Here is a 17,478-nt window from a genome sequence, read left to right on the forward strand (position 1 = left end):
AATTGTTTGTGCATTGCTATGCTCCCAGAAGGAGTATGGGATGAACACAGGAACCGCTGAAGATGCTGGACTATTTTGCAGTGAAAAAGTGAGATTTTAAATTAGATTTATTTTTTAACCTGCGTTGTTCTTTTATGATCTGAAATGGCAGTTTCTGTTTATACCCGGAAACACAACATTGTTACATTGGTAACGGATTTGTTTTATTGATCCAAGATTTTGGCACTGCAGCCGTTCACCAATGGACATTGTAACATAAGGCACAGTGAGCATCTGCCGTAACTCGAACTGGCTATACTAAGATGGTTGTTTTGTTGCGTTTTCATGTCTTATATCATCATTGGTAGTAGTTGATGGGGAGCCACTCGATTGTGTTTGCGTCTCCAGGGGCGAATTTGCCAAATGCCCCGCCAGAGTGCTTCCATCAGTTTCTAACTGTGACACGATGTGATCATCTGGCTGTGTTAGATATTAATAGCCCCCACCATCAGCCCCAACCCTTTCTGCCTTGAACATCCAGTCCTCTTAGCCCCTCGCCCCTGCCCTTTTCCCCAGCCTTGGGTTCGTCCCTCCTCCCCTGGCCACAGAAGAGCAGGCTGACGGATCCAAACAGCAGGCACAGCCTGTCATAATTCAACACAAGGGAGAAACAAGGCAGTTCAGAGCAAACAAACAGGAGCCTCTCCAATCCTGTTCATCCCCCCTCAGTCCTGTTCGCTTGTCGAGTTCTCCGCCTTCTTGTTCTCCTCTGTATCGTCTCATAGATGAAGATCATACCTGGTAGGTTACCAGATTGGGCTTGCTGTGGTGTCTATGTGTCAAGTTTGTCTCTGTGTCTTGCCTGTTTGTCGAGTTGTGAGCTATCAAAATTCTTTTTGGCAAACACGAGGTGATCCCGCCGCTCCCTCACATATTAACACAAACACAACAGTCCATACAGCAAGTGCTGTGTATGCGTGTTCACGTTGCACTCAGAGCAACTGGCAGTTACCGCAGCACACAGTCTATGCCACATTTCAAAGATTGAATTAAGGTTGGCTGTCCAACTGCTTTATTTCAATTGATAGTGTGTCAGTGGAGGGCATAGGGCCAAGGCTGCCGCCCACCAGCCTAACCTGCAGTGATTGCTCCTTTTAGGAACGGTTTGTTGCCAGTAAAAACAGGTATGGGAACATTTAAAAGTATGTGTATTATTCTGATCTAAATCCTTTCGTTTATTGTGAAAGGCTGGACTGACGTGTGTGGGCGTGTGCCTTAGTTATGTCATTAAAACAAGCTCCACCTCTTGTAGTTTTTTTATTATTATGGTGAAGATAACATGAGGGCCTGCACGTCTGTGTCACCTATTGCACGATCCAAATAAACCCATCCACTTCACTCTGTTTAAAAATATACCTGACATTATTAGGGGTTTTGATGCAGGGTTATCACAGTGCATTATTGCTTTTTTTATGACTCCGTTTTCCACAATGTCACACAGGAAGAAAATGGCCATCCCATCAAATGGTCGATGGTTCCAAATGGTTCCAAATGTCAATGGTGTGTCAGAAAAACTGCAACAGCTGCAACTGAAATAGAATGGGAGAGATAACGGCTAAACCCGGATTTAGGTGATTACTGTTCAGAATACATTGAAAGAGGAGGATGTGTGCCAGTTGTCAAAAAGATCTCCAGACAGCTGAATAAATGGGAAGAAAAATATATATACCGGTATATTTATTTGATTGGTGGTTTCAGAGTAGAGAAAACAGCAGGGATTCTTGCAAAAAAAAAAACGCCACACCCATGCCATCACACTGTTCTTTGACCCCCTCCCCCAACCATGACGGCCCCCACCTGTCACCACTAACCAGGCTTTTATGCTCTTCTGTGCCACTTTCTCCATCTGTTCAAATAAATGCCTGTAAGCCCCTTAGGTTATATCTTGAGGCGGGGGCACTTAGTGACTCATTGTATTTTAGAGCTTGAGAAAAGACAAAAAAGCCAGGTAAGAGAGATACAAGTTGCAGTAAAATGACTCAAAAGTTGCAGTTTTCAACCGGGCACTTAAAATGTCTAAATGAAAAAGCATTGCATCATTCTTTTTTTTTTTTACTTCTAAATTGCCAAACATTTGCTCCTGTATATGAAATGTGACATTTCTTGAGAAAGTTTTGGAATGATTCTCTTCGAACACCAAGTCAATTTGAGATTTTACACTGTGCCTGTAAGATCTAATAGCAATGTCTGCTTATAATTGCAACTGCAAATAATTAACCCTCATTGTGATCATGAGGAGCCGAATTTGGTTTTGTGTTACAGAGGCATCTGTGACATTCATTGGAATCCCACAGAACACAGAGTGGTCCGCTGTTTTACAGCAGAATTGCAGACGGAAGCTTTCCAACAACCGTGCCTCTCAAACCGGTTTTGTCATGTTTGCTTAGCACGATAAAGCTGTCTGTGTATCTGTGTCTGAGAAACCTGCAGAGACATTCAAATAATTTCCAGAATTACTTGCTGTAGTCAAGCCATCTGAGAGTGGTTTCTCTGATGTGAGCACATTCGTTGGTTTTCTTCGGTACAAACGAAGTAAGTCACGTGACTGCGTGTGAAGAAGAAAAACGTATATAATATGTACACAACATATGATGAAAGTGCTTTTACAGGGATTAATTCTGCATGGTGACAGCTCTGTCTCTTGTGCAAAATATAAGATATCCTTTATTTGTCCCTCACTGGGGAAATTTACAATCATCATGTCTTGCCGTCGAGTAATAACAAACCTTTTGGGTTTGTTTCCTCTTCCTCAACACTGGTTCATCTTGGATCCAGTGTGCTGCGTTGTGCATGTGAATGTGAGAACATGAACATGAACATTAACATTCTTCCATGACCAAGGTGGACAGGTGCCACGTAAAAGGGGAATGAGTAGGGCGGCCTCTTCTGTCCGCCGCTCCAGTGAGTGAATGAACCTTGATGAGTTGGTCCCACGGGGGTTGTTCAGTTTGACACAATCACAGTACAGTTTGGGGGTTGTGGAGATGATGGCAATATCTCAGTCCGCTGTGTAAATACAGTGATATCCTACCAGAATGAGACAGTGCCACCCACTGATTCATTCAGCAAAGCGGAATGTGACAAAACAAAGAAACACCAGAGAAAAGGTGTGTCTTGCGTTCCTGCCCTATTCCATTCCTGTTTTCCCCCCTGAAATGATACTCCTTTCTTCTCCAATCAACAGACTGTGGTTTGTCTAGCTAGCATAATCAGCTATGCTAACTACATAGTTTATCTCACCAAAAGCGGTTCAAACATGAACAGTTTTTTGTCAGTTTTGTGCTGGATTGGTCAGACATTGAAAAAGTAGACCATGCAGAGACTGAAACTGAAAACTGTACCATTAAAAACTATGATTGTCAACATATTAGCCAAGACATGTACTGTATATGTAGACCGAGCAATGTATATTTGCTAAGTGCGAGTGTGTGCCATATTGGATGTGGCAGAGCCCATAAACCAATGTAAGGAAATAGGCTGAACTTCATAAAGTATCAACCTAAAATCTACACAAAGTTAATGCCTTTAATTCACACATTCACACACAAACTAATATATTCAAGAAATGGATTGGTACCAAAAACAATGTTTTAATTTAAAAATGTCCAGCTATCGATGTTGACTTCCACATATAGCATATTTCAATATTTTTCACCACAGTAACAGTGAAACTACATTGGTAGCTTAAAACACTCAAATGTTAGGGGTAACAAACAATGTATTTTCTAAATGACATATAGAACTTCTATAAATTTTATTTCAAACACTTCTAAGTATGTTTAGTTCATCTATGCATGGAATGAAATTAGGTGTGCAGTTTTTGTGCTATGGAAGATGGAACAGCAGTTTATTAACGCTCCAATATATGTTGTAATTACTTGACCTACATTTTGTTGAAACGAAGTAATGACATTTTTAAAATGTCAGCGTGAACCGAATTGCTCGATTTTTGCTATGTCGACTGGGAAGTGGCTTGAAACTCACTTGCTACTCGCACGTTGTGACTAACTCCCACTTCAGCAATGAGCACCAAGTCCGCCCTCCCCACAGTTATGTACCACTATGTACTGCTAAATTGATGACTTCATTCTGAGCGATGAGTCTTCCCAAAGTTGTACATTTCTGAAGCTTGACTCTACTCCATGTCAGCAGTACCGATCATATTGTTTTGGTTTGTTTATTGAACATAAAACATATACAGTAATAATTTGACAGAAAATAAGGTAAATAAAATAGTAAAAAGAAATAAATCAGTCTTCATTCAACACAGTTATTATGTTCAAGGGAGTAGGAAGAAGTAAAACACTTATCTAGTCCTACCCCGTTATGTGTTTGTATCTATTAAATCATTTTTATATCAATCAGAAAAGAAAGAAAGTAAGAAGAAAGAAGTCTCCATTAAGGCTCATACTTTACCCTCAACCCTTGAATATTTTTACAACTTTTTGGTTTGTATCGGGATTATATTTATCCACACCCTGGGACTCTTGTGTAAATTTTCTCTTGTATTCATAATGGATATTTCAATACTTTTCTCTATTTATAAACTTAGTTCTGATTTATCATTATATTTGATGTTTAGAATTTATCATTTTAACTCTGATTGATGTAGGTTGTTTGTACAATTTATTTGAATTTGTTTTTGAACTGGGCAAGTGATTTACTCATTTTCAGGTCCGTTTTGAAATTATTCTACAGATTAACACCTTTGATAGATACACTTCTTTGCTTGATGTTTGTTCTTGTTTTGAGTTTTTTGAATACGTTGGTACCTCTTAAATCATAGCTGCTTTCTCAAATTTCGAAAAACTTCAGAATGTTTTGGCAGAGCAGGTAATATATTGTGTGCTTTGTACATTAATTGGCCGATTTTAAAGTCAACCAGGTCATAAAATGTCATCATATTTAATTTGATAAATAGTGGATTTGTGGGTTCCGTATATTTTGATCTATTAATAATTCGAATTGCTTTTTTTTTGTAGTTTGAGAATAGGGAGTGTGTTTGTTTTGCAGGCATTTCCCCATATTTCCACACAGTAGGTCATATATGGTAATAATAATGAAGTGTATAATGTGTACAAAGATCTCTTAAGATCACTTCCTTGGTTTTGTAGAGGATCCCTACAGTTTTGGCTATTTTTCTTTTTACGTTATCGGAATGTGGCTTCCAACATAGTTTTAATCTATTACTAATCCGAGAAACTTGATTTCATACACTCTTTCTATCTCAATGGAGTTTACCATAATTTTAGCTTGTGTTTGATTGATCTTGTGCCAAAAACAATTAACTTCGATTTTTTCACGTTAAGTGACAATTTATTTCTGTCGAACCAGTTTTTTAATTTGTTTAATTTGTTTTCTACGGTTGTCAGGAGCTGTTTATATGATATATATAAATATTTGATATATTTGATACTTCTTGTTTTACAGCAGTAAGGAACATTGTGGAGGAGTTTTTTTCTATGTATCTATTTCAACAAGTTTGTTGGATCATATGGAAGTCATTCATAGGAATTTTGTGCAATGCCATCTGTTGCATGACTTGTTTTGAAGTGGTCTATTGTGTTTTTTGTTGTTGTAGTTGCCATATTTCATTTGATTTTCCATCAGTACCTTTTGTGTTGTTCTGTTATGGGAGGGGCAAATAAGAGTCATGGCAAACAGACAATTATCGATTTTCAGCATACTGTGAATTTCCAACAATTTTTTGCCTGGCTTTGTGGTTACGATAATGATTCGGAAGATCGGAATATCCACAGTTGCTCTCACATAGAAGGTGATCGTGAGAAACAGGAGATCCAACCGTCTTGCAAGAAGTAAACTCAGCATGTTTAGATCACTTTCCCATTCTTAGAGCGTCTTAACTTTGCCCCATTATAAATTGACATTTAAAGGTGTCTACTCATTTAAGTACGCATCGGGCCGGCTGGAGTAAAGGCTTGTACATGCAAAAAAAGACTGCCTGGGTTGGAGCCAGTCAGACAAGATTTGCGCAAAACAACTAATGACATGTTCTGCACTTCACGTGGCTCAGATAAGCACACGGGGACAACTGATGCTGGCCTCTGTCAAAGCAGACTTCCAGGTCTGCTTTCCAAAATTTAAATGTGAGGTAAAGCACGATGGACACTCATTCAGCCAATTTCACTTCACTCTGGGCGAGTTAAATGAAGGGAAATATAACTTTTGATCGAGTTGCAAGCTTCCCCAAAATGATTGCAGTGACTGATTTATTTTTCTCGAACTCAGTAATATTACTTCGACTTAATTTTGTGCTTGTGTTGCTCTCATCAATGTTCCATATTGAAAACCACCAGAACTACCTAAAGCGCAAAATCCTCCTGTAAAGACTCCAGCCACCACTACGTTTTTAGCTATCGCCAGCAGTTTGATTAGAATGAGATCCACATCCATTTTTAGCACCTGATATTTGAGATCTTTGTGAATGACCACAATCTTAGGAAAATCATGCCCCCCCCCCCTCCACCCTCACCAACACCATGCACATGTTTGACTGAATACAACATAGCGCTGGCTATTTGGTCTCTTTGTAAATGAGACTCTCGTGTTTCATTTGTTATTATTATGACTGATGGCAGGACATGGACAGAGCTTGCAGTGATTCATCCTTCCATCCATTAGTTTTCTAATCGGCTTATCCTCACAAGGGTCGTGGGCGTGCTGGAGCCTGAAATGGTTGTCAGCCAATTGCATGGCACACAGATGAACATTCACACTCATAATCACACTTAGGGACAATTTAGACTAAAGTGTTGCATTAACCTGACATTCATGTTTTTGGAATGTGGGAGGAAACCGAAGTACCCGGAGAAAACCCACGCAGGTACAGGGGTAACATGTAAACTCCACACAAGGCCCGAGCCAGAATTGAATTCTGTACCTATGCAGTATTTTTTCCTTTTTGTTTTTTCTTATTACTTGTATGTACCTGTTAATATACTTTTTTTTCAATAACAGATTACACATTTAAGATAAGTAAGATGTGTCATACATCTTTTTTTCCCAACTGAAATAGGTTTATCTAGCTAAATCTATTTATTCTTGAAATGCATCCCCCTGGAATTTTTTTCTGAAGTTTTGCAAGCTCTGAATGCTGTGAAACAAAAATGAAAAGAAAGAAAGCTACAGCATAACTCATGCTATAGGGGTGCATTTCTTTCTTTAATCTTGAAGGCCAAAATAAATCTTGCAGCATTTAAGAAATTGAGTACTGTAACATTAATCAAAGAAAAAAAATTGTCTTTTTTTTAAGTGATAAATGGCCTTAAGGCTTGTGGAGAGGCTGATTGAGAAACACATACTGATACAAACATTCTACATTACAAAAACATTCCTCTTGGCTAAGGCAATGTAACAGAAGTCTCCCAGAAGAACAAATCTATTTGACAGCCTAAATGTAATTGTTTTGTTGTTGTTTTGAGGGAGCAGTTCAATTTGATTGATATTTCGTTGGTGTAAGAGAGTAATTAAAGAAATATCAAATAAGACCATTTAAAAAGAGGAATAAACTATCAAGCAATTTTATTGTACTGGTCTTCCAGAAATTTGGCAATGCAACAAGTAGGAACTGATCGAGGTTTTAAAGACTCTAAATACCTTCATAATTTTTTTTTTAAATGCACTATGTATCTTTGTTATGGATTAAAACTTTATCACTCTCACTTCAAATTGAATGGAAACATGACAGAATCTGTTACTGTCAGCCTTGCTGAAGCGATATTTGATGCTCTGGCCTGCAGAGGGAGACACGCAATGCTTTTTGTTTTTAAGCCAGTGCAAGCGCCCTCAGCTCTGTACACCACCAACTAGGTTGCATGGCTATCTAGCCAAGCTGAATAAATCAATTTTAACGACTGATATGCAACTCAGAGCTGAGCTATTTTAAAACTCAGCTGTTGTGTGTAATCCAGTGGCTTGGTGAGTTAAATACGTTGTGCATGTGGATTGTTAGACCAAATTTGGACATTTCACTCAGATGTCTGCAATCGGGTTGGAGTGTGAAATGGATCATAACAGGACCTCCATCATGGCCCGTTGTCAACAAACGGGGGAATTTGTTAAAACGACGTGCCTGTTAGATTTGACCGGTTCGTTGCGGGTGTACCGAAAGATATGTTGGATACTGCATAGGTACAGTGTAAAGGCCATTATGACCATTTGCAAAGCAGTGCACGACAGCTGCCAACGCTAGCGTTGCTGTTGTGGTAACCATTTTAACAGCGGCCATTTCGCATTGTAAAAAGGTCAATTGGAGGATAAACACAATCAGCGACATTAAAAAAAAGAAAAATAGACAAATCAAAGTATTTTTTTATGGTGGCCCTGCCACAGCTGGCGCTGGCCCATGTCTATTATTATGCAATACGTTTCAATAATTATTTCACATTTAGGGTCTTGACAATGGATTATTTAAGCCTTTAAGAAAATAGTACTTTGTTCCTTTTTAAAACCCGCATGAAATCTAACTAAATATTTCTGGGCTTTATACCTTGTTAAAGTTACTACTTATTGAAGGATTTAACCTGATGTGCAAGAAAATGAGTTCATCATGATTAAAAAAAATAACATCAATGATAAATTACCTCAGAATATTTAACATTTAAAAAGCAAGAACGTGTTGATTTCATTGAACTCATGCATCCAATTTGTATTGGCATGTTCGGGTGGGTGTCAGAGAATTTCAAGGAGACCTTTCTTTTTCCAAAATTGTCCTCCTCTTCTTAGAAAGATAACTCTGTAATATAATCGCCTCGAGTGTGTTTAGGTCACTCCTACTTTTATCAACATTCCTTTTCTATGGCTGAGGTGTGGTGGGCCAGATAATGCACTATTATTTACGCTCTCACCTGAATGGACTGGTGAAGACATGCCATTATGAAAGAAATATGAGCCTCGCCATAACTGTTACCTAATACATTCACGCTTGTGATAAAGCTTCAAATGAGTTCGTTTTCAGAAGCGATAATGAAATTTGGCTTCTTTTGTCTTTTTAATGTGTTCAGGAATCAATGGCTACCTAAATATAGGTTATGTTTTCCCCATAATGGTAGCATCAATGCAATGCATATTTACAGATGTATGAGTGAAAATGTTGTAATATCTTACATTGATCTATTGGTTATACTTTTGTTTGAGCACGCATACATTTTTACCTAAATGACAATTTAAAATGGCTAATATGAGTCAATATAATGCTCTGTGTGGTCAACCTCACATGCTATACAACCATGACCAGCAACAAAACTTCAGTGTAAAACCACAGGTGTGTTTTCTATAACTTTCCGTGTCTTATTTTGATTGGGACACAATCATCATCTGTGGACTGCGAGTACAAAACATAGTCGCATTCAATCCAACAACTGAAAAGAGCTGTCGAAAAGAGCACCTTCTGAGGTCAATTGTGTGTATTTTTTTTTGGTTGTTGTTGTTGAAACTGGATTGAACCAAAGGATGTTGTTTGGATGAATTCCACTGATACAAATCAGGAGACAAGTACTGCTCCTATAGTCCATCCATTTTCCACCTCTTACCGGGGTTGGGTCGCGGGGGCAGCAGATTTAGGAGGGAAGCCCAGACTTCCCTCTGCCCAGCCACTTCTTCGAGCTCTTCCTGGCGGATCCCGAGGCGTTCCCAGGCCAGCTCGGTGACATAGTCTCTCCAGCGGCTCCTGTAGTCTATTCTGTTAAATTCTCGTGGATGTCAAAATAAAATAATATGAAGAATAAAATGCATGCAAGTCATCAAATAAATTCTCATGCGGTATAATTTGTGATGTAGCGAAAATGTTCCCCAAGCTCTGACTGCTTGTGTAAGACCAGGGTGTTCCATCTGGTTTTAATGAAGCAGGATAAGGGTAGTCAAGTACTGGAATAGGCATTCCGAGACCTTAATGATACGTCTCCCTTGTGGGGGAAATAGCTCATGACGACAGTATTCCAGAGTTGCTGTATCTTTTTCGGCTGTCATTAAGTGTCTCTTCAAAGATTTTCCCTATGAGTAGCTCTACTTTTTACTAGAACCTTGGGAATATCCGGATTGAAGGTAGATGGTTTCTTTTCATGCAGCTTCAGTTGGTTCAGTTTGTTGCCAAGGCACCCAGTCACTCGAGATGGCCAATGCTGGTCCAAGCCCAGATTAATGGGAGGGTTGTGTCAGGAAAGGCATCCAGTGTAAAACTTGAGCCATTCGAACATGACTTGCTGGGGCAACCCCTGATGTGAGGAGCTGAAAGGCGAAATTCCACCAATCAAAGCCAACTCGGAGCTGTGTTGTCAACGTCTTCTCACAAGCATTTAGTTGAATATTCTCTCGAAATAGGAGTAGGAGCACTATTTGGTGATTATTCATATGGCCGGCAAAGTGAGTACTGGTGTACACCAGAAATATTTTTGGCAAATAAAACGGTTTGTTCTAAACACTATCGTTTGCCAGACTTTCAAAACAGTTAGAGGCAAAGGTTGGTATTTCACATTTATTAGTTATGGGGGAGTTTATTAGTTATTTTTAACATTTGAGACTGCCCTGAGGGCACTTCTGCTGGTTTCAACCAACATTATTTGAAACAGTTTTGTCGTTACATATTAGACTAAACGTTAAAAATTGTAATCTGTGATCAGGCACGTTTCATTGTGATCCTGTTCATTAAAACATGCTATAACCGCCAAAGCAATGTCGGACACAATGCTGTATGCATCTCTAAATTCCTTTTACAAGTAAATCCTGATTAGTATTCCTTTTTTGGCTTCAAATTGCCCACCCATGAACCACTCCTGAATTCCTAAGCTTGCCTAGACATTCACTGGAACTACAAGGGTGTGTCTCTTGATCTGAAAAAAACGAAGCTCAAAATGAACTAACACACGCACACCCATGCAGACTCATAGTGACACATGCCGCGCCTTCATGTTCGTACAGGTTGGGTTTAATACTTTGCACCTCAGAAAAACGGCTTTGTTTGCCTCAGAAGCTGATGTCAGAAAAGGTGGGGAAATCTGAATGTGGAGTCAGCTCACTGCTGAAAAATGAACATCCGACCTTCCAGCCCAGCTGTCCTTACCAAATAGAGAAGTGTTATATTCATTAAAACAACAACAACAAAAAACCTCAAAACTCCTTGTTGGGGATGTTCGATTGCACTTTTTTAAAGACCAATATCACGTCAACTCTTCACTCTTGAATACTCACAAATACCAATGCTACTCGTAGTTATTGTAATTATGATACCTAACATTCCAATCAACACAATGACTGGTAAATGTGAACAGAGACCTTTCTGTGTTTTGGATGCACACCATGATTCACCAATGTGTCAAATGGCCGCATTGTAGCACCAACCACTGGCAAGGAACATTATTCAATGTCTTTGTTTTTAATTGTATTTTTTGCCTTAAGTATCGGTGGCTGGTATCAGGATCCTTTGTGAGAACGTGATACCTAGAAATAAGGCCGGCATCGGCCCAAGACAAATGCCTAATAACGGTACTTGCCCATCAAATTTCATTAATCCTAAATCTTTCTTCCTTATTTTAGTAAACTATTGTTTGTATAAAAAAAGAAACTTTGGGTGTTTTTTGTATTTATTTTCCATACTTACAGGAATGTGTCACTGTACCTCAAAGGCAAAATCACTTCTTAAAGCTGTCGAGCACAGCAAGTCAATCCTCTTCTTTCAAGCTAAAAAAAAAAACAAGCCAAACTCAATATAATGAAGTCATAAAATGATTCCTCTTTTAAAATGATCGTGTTTCCATCTAAGGTAACTTCAATGCTGATTTGCCAGTTGCCTGTGGTCGCCAACGCCCACGTTTCTGAGGAATGTTTTACAAAAGTAATGATGAACCCAGTGAAAGTGTGGGTGTATTTTAGGCAGTGAATGACTTAATGTGTTCTTTCTTTGTAGAAATGTGAGTTCACTGTTGAGTTAAATATTAAATATGAGAAATTTTAAAAAAAATACAGTGAACCCCCACATATTTGCTGTTTGGCATGTACAGATTTGCATATTCGTGAATTTTTCGACATTACTATGTTACGTTACGTTATTGTTTCTATCCACCGGTTTTACTTCAGTGCCAACTAGTGGAATGTTGGTGTTGTTAAGTTTAAATCATTGACGGTGCTTTTTTTTGGAGGGGGCGGGGGGGCTGCGTTGAAGAAGTCTTGTTTGTGGTCCAAGAGTGTGTCTCGTGTACCGTCAAAAGTGAAACTGAAAGTACCTTTCCGCTTCGCTCCCAACACAGCCACGAACAGCTTGTGTAGTCAAACGTGCCTTTGCAATTTATCCGTGTTCCTTAAAATGTAGAAACATGTTTAAAAGATGAATTTAATCTGTTTGTTTAAAGTGGTTGTGCCTCTGGTTGCTCGTGTGTGATGTCAGTCCAGTTCATGCTGGCATGTTATTTAAGATGCTATGCTAGGTAAAACCATTGATAAACCTCATGTGAAGGTGGTTTGAATGTGTTGAATAATTTAACCAGTGAATGCATGGTTTCATGATTGTCTACATGCTAGATGTATAGTGTTGATACATTAATATCTTTGTTTTTACAGCTTTGCTGGAACCAAACATGCTGCTTTATTCTTATAAATCAGCTCGAGGGTGTGTGTGATATTTTTCGCAAATGGGCCGATTAAGTGATAGTATACGCTTGTTACAACACTTCTCCCGCCTCCTTCGTCTTCTGGCTTAGGGTGTGTTGAGAGCCCTACCCACAATGTCCTCCACTAAATACACACTTGGAACGACACTTAGGAAGACTGGCCTGGACTTTATAGCCCACAGGCATCATTCATTGTGAAAGGGATTGGGTGAGCGGAGAAAAGGGAAAGGAAAAACATACACGGAGGTTAAATTAATAAAGAAGGGGAAAACCGAACGTAGTCAGGGAGTGGGGAGGTTCAGAGGCAAAAGAGGAAAATTTGGTTGATTTTTCACGGATTGAGAGAGCCAGGGTCACGCAACTGCTGGGACGGACCAAGGACAGATCAATCCAAGATCAAGACCATATTGGCAACTAATCGCCGATGGGCTTTTGAAAATAGGAATATTACTTGTGTGAAACAGACGTGACCGACAATGGCCTCTTCACATCAGCGGTACAGGAATTATTCATCCGACAGCATGGGCAGGGAGAGGCTGCCCTCAGATGAAATCTATTACCAAGGGATGTTGAAGGCTATGGACACCAGGAAAGGTAGCAGTATGAGAAGTTTTAATGCCTTTCAAACTCTGTAATTTGAAAGAACTATCGGTTGTAAAGGGTACTCCCTTTACCTTACTCCGTGTTGGTCAGTCAAATGTTGATGTGCAGCATCCGTCCATTTTTTTTTTTTTGTAGCTCACTTACCTGGGTACCTGTTGAATTGTCATATATATATATATATGATTCATACAAGTTTTAGTAAAATAAACAAACATGGCTCTACTAAGGTGCAGGCATGATATGCTAAGTGAGTCATTCAAGAGATAAATGTGCACCTCATGCCATGCAGTCGTGAAATGCTGCAAATTGTACAGATTGCTACTGTTGACTCTTGTGTCACACTTCGGAATGATACCAGCCTGAAACATTGCTGGCTGCTAAACTGGATTTTGGGTTTGGAAAATTGTGTCTGGTGACAATGGAGTTTTAGCCCCTATCAGCAAGCATATCCTGATGGGTTTTTTTTTAAGTAAAATGTCAGCATGCAGCAGTGGAAACGGCATGAGGTAACACAGTGGGGCAAGAATGCATTGCCCGCATTTGCCAAGGAGTAACGTGTGTCAAAAGGCAGTTTTTTAGGAAACACGCAAGTGTTACTCTGAGGCATAAGTCTCGTTGGCAAACTGCCTGGTTGACAGACAGAAAGAGATCACAGTGCCTCAGTTAAGTTCCCGTCAAATGTGTTATTTTTCCCAGGAAAGCAATTCATGTCATGTCCACCTCTTCCAAGTTCTATAACGTATTAGTTGAAATTACTGTTAGGAAATTAATGTAGCATTTGGGCATCGGGGGGGTGGCGGGGGTGTATTTTTGCCCTATGCTTACCTGTTACTGGGTGTGTCACTATGCTGTCGACATGTCACTCTTTAAACAGATAAGATAAATGACTTTATATTCATGGCCATAGGTCACACTTGTACAAATTGGGACTTACTGTGTGAGTCAATAATTATGGGGGAAGAGTCACAAGTTGTTAAGATAAAATAAGATAAGAAAACCTTTACTTGTCTCACAATGGAAAAATTCGTAATTTACAACAGCAACATTTGGAAGGAAGAAAGTAGAAAAAACAAAGTATTTGCATGCACAAAATAAATTTAAATTGAACTGTACCCAGTACAGAATGCAATATTGAATATAAAATATTGCATAGGGTGTTCAACATTAATCTGTTCCTGAGGTTTACACACTGCACTCTGACGTTCTAGTGACCGAGCAATGTCCTTTATATTCTTAATAGTTTGGAGCAGACACGATAATGAATGTTGGTATTACACACCTTGTGTGTGTGTGTGTGTGTGTGTGTTTTAACTGTTCTCTCAAAGAGACACAACAGCAGGTGGGTAAATACAGGTACTGTTGTTGCATTGATGGGTGTGTTCCCCATCTGGGTCCTGCTGTGTCTTGTTGGATAATTGCTTTCTGCACTAGGTACTATGTGCCATGTCGTGTCATATGGAGAGAGAATGTGAATACTTGAATCATGCAACGATAGATTGAGATATTTCCTCATAGATATCACAAATTGTTTGAGACGATGCTGCGATTGAGACGAACTCTGCCATTCATATGGGTGCACTGATACAGTCTCACCCAGATGCAGTCATACATTGTGTGGTGTTTTCCACCGACAAAGTGTGTTTGTCCTGAAATAAAACACACCTACTAACATAGCAACCACACATTTTTGTTCACTTTATTCATATCAATAAATATCTTATATTACCCTCGGATATCGCTCTGTATGTATTGTATTTAGCTGTAAAGTTTCAAGGACCACAATGGCCCAACAGTAGGACTTTTTTCCCCCATCTTGCAAGAAGTTTACATTGCGTCATACAATACACTGGTAATGACATACTGTAATCTGATTGTGGTTTCTGTATTTTGCAGATGAACGTGATCGAGTACAGAAAAAGACCTTCACCAAATGGGTGAACAAGCACTTGATTAAGGTAATGGCTATTGATAGTCACTGTCTACAGAAAACATGCACATACTGTATACACAAATCCATTGAATGTCGCTCATCCTTATGAAAAAATGTAAAGGAAGTCACAGGTAGTATTGCTATGATTTTGTTTTTAGAGCATCGTGGTGTATAACAAAATAGTCTACAACCCAGTTTAATCTGCAAATCATTGCATTGATTTTCCAGTGATTACTGTATGCAATGCTCTGTGTTAAATGAGTGCTGAAACCCGGAGGTGGTGACGTGAATGAATTTAACCGTAAGCATTCCAAGCCCAAACGGCAATCACACACACCAAGTAGCTAGGCGGGTTCCATTTTTGTTGGCAAGAATTAATTGATCAAATAAATGTATAAGGAGGGAAATAAAAAACATACAAAGATATGGCCAAAATAGAGAACAGCTATTCATGACTAAGTAAATACAAAATGACTTGCTAAAAGGTTTGTTTTCCAAAATAGTGTGGCACAAATCTGTTTAAAAGCACAGTTAAATTGAGTTTTTAAAATTGAATAATAATCAGAATAACAATTAGTTTTATTGTTGTTGTGATGAAAAACATTGGCCAGTTCTCAGAAAACTACAGTCGAGCAGTATTCTGTATTTGGGGTCACCATTTTTAGATAATTAGAGCTACCATCCTTTGTTTCATTCAAATATATTGATTGTCTCATTATCATCATGTACCAAGAACAAAATTTACATATACAGCTGAATTCCCCATGTGCGATCCCCCTCTTGGATGCATTTTAGAAATTAAAGAAAAAAAAACATCTCTTCCCACTCACTATTTATACACACTAGCTGCTATGTTGTCTCTATTCTCTGTTCACATCACTAACATTGTAAATAGAGTCCTCGAGAGGCTTTCCAGAAGCCCCATCAGTCGTCAGCTGAGAATCGGTATACACCATTCGTCCATTGTCACCTTCCCCTCTTTTTATTGTCACTCTGACGCCTGCAAGCCACCTGATGAGTGGCAAATGCAGTAAAGTCAACAGTCCACGAAGGCCGTCTGAAGTTTCTCTTGAGTGAAATATTTCCCTCAATAACAAAACCCTCAACGATAGTAGTGAAAATGTGTCCATCTTTATGTCACTTATATGTCAATATATATCTGTAGCCTTGAGACATTAAGTGCCTAATTGGTTACATTTTCTTTAATGGGTCCATTCTTCTCTCTTAGATGTGACACAAGATGGCGGGGGTGGGGGTGGGGGTGGGGGGCGTAGTACAGTGTTTTCCTTTCCATGTGAGTGTGCAGCATTAATATATGGTGCCACCACCATATGCATTTATTGACATATTTTTATTTCACTTACTGTACATGTTAAATGCAAACTTTGGCATGTGACACAGACATTTGAATTATTTTAGTTCCCTATGATACGTCACTTGACTGTGTCAGAACAATGCTCATGGTTGTTGAAGCCAACAGAACCATGCAAGATTTCATTGGGCACTTGCGTTCAGGGTCATCTTATAATACATTACATCTTAATTTATATTGCGCTTTCCCAACAGCTGCAGCTGTAACAAAGCGCTTGAAAAAACAGTTCACATAAAATAACAAAATAATAGAAGACAATACATAACATAAAACACGGACATCTCAAAATGAAAGACACACAGAAGTACAGTATGCAGATTTCCACTGAGCTTCAAGTGTAAACATCATCTTTGCGTTTGTTGTGCCTCCAGGCAAAAGTACGAAATTTACTACATTTTGCTGGTCCAGCATTCGTCAGAAGCCTGAGCATCTATCCGTCATTGTCAGTCAATCATTACTTCAAGTCAATCCAAACTGAAAGCGTCAGTCCGTCATGTTATTTTAAACTCACTTTTGTCATTCTTCTTTTGTCATACTTCTGTCAGTAAACCGGATAGTCTATCGTCAATCCATTGCCCACCCAACCCCTCTCCAAAATACACGTCATTGTCCAACAAATTTAACATCCAATTTGATTTAAATGGTAAATGTAGTGCACTATATATCAGTGTATCAACATCACGGTACCCACCCAAAGAGCTTTATATGCACATACACTCACATTCATTTCACATACACTTATTTGGCAATGTATTGAACCTTTAAGTGCAGCGAGAGCATGCTAGGGGGGCTGCCTGCCCCTGTTTTTACTAAAATGCCAAACAGGTTTAATTTAAAGTCCAAAATGACTTACCTTTACCAGAATCCCACTTTGCATTGTGTCCAAAGGTAAAATCCGATCCAAGTCGCTGGCA

At 39.0% G+C, this 17,478-nt stretch overlaps 1 protein-coding gene across 27 annotated transcripts in view; it reads left to right on the plus strand.

Annotated features, from left to right (window-relative positions):
• plecb (plectin b) overlaps positions 1–17,478 on the plus strand; it is a 116,438-nt gene that overhangs the window by 66,584 nt on the left and 32,376 nt on the right. For 21 of the 27 annotated variants that reach the window (XM_052064551.1, XM_052064552.1, XM_052064553.1 and 18 more), the window contains one exon: positions 15,156–15,217. In XM_052064551.1, coding sequence (XP_051920511.1) covers positions 15,156–15,217 — 62 coding nt within the window. Of the gene's footprint in view, positions 1–665; positions 781–12,789; positions 13,254–15,155; positions 15,218–17,478 lie in introns of those variants that run through there. The other 6 variants (XM_052064556.1, XM_052064557.1, XM_052064558.1 and 3 more) reach the window with 3 other exon arrangements.

Source organism: Hippocampus zosterae, chromosome 5 (genome assembly GCF_025434085.1).
Source record: "Hippocampus zosterae strain Florida chromosome 5, ASM2543408v3, whole genome shotgun sequence".
NCBI lineage: Eukaryota > Metazoa > Chordata > Actinopteri > Syngnathiformes > Syngnathidae > Hippocampus > Hippocampus zosterae.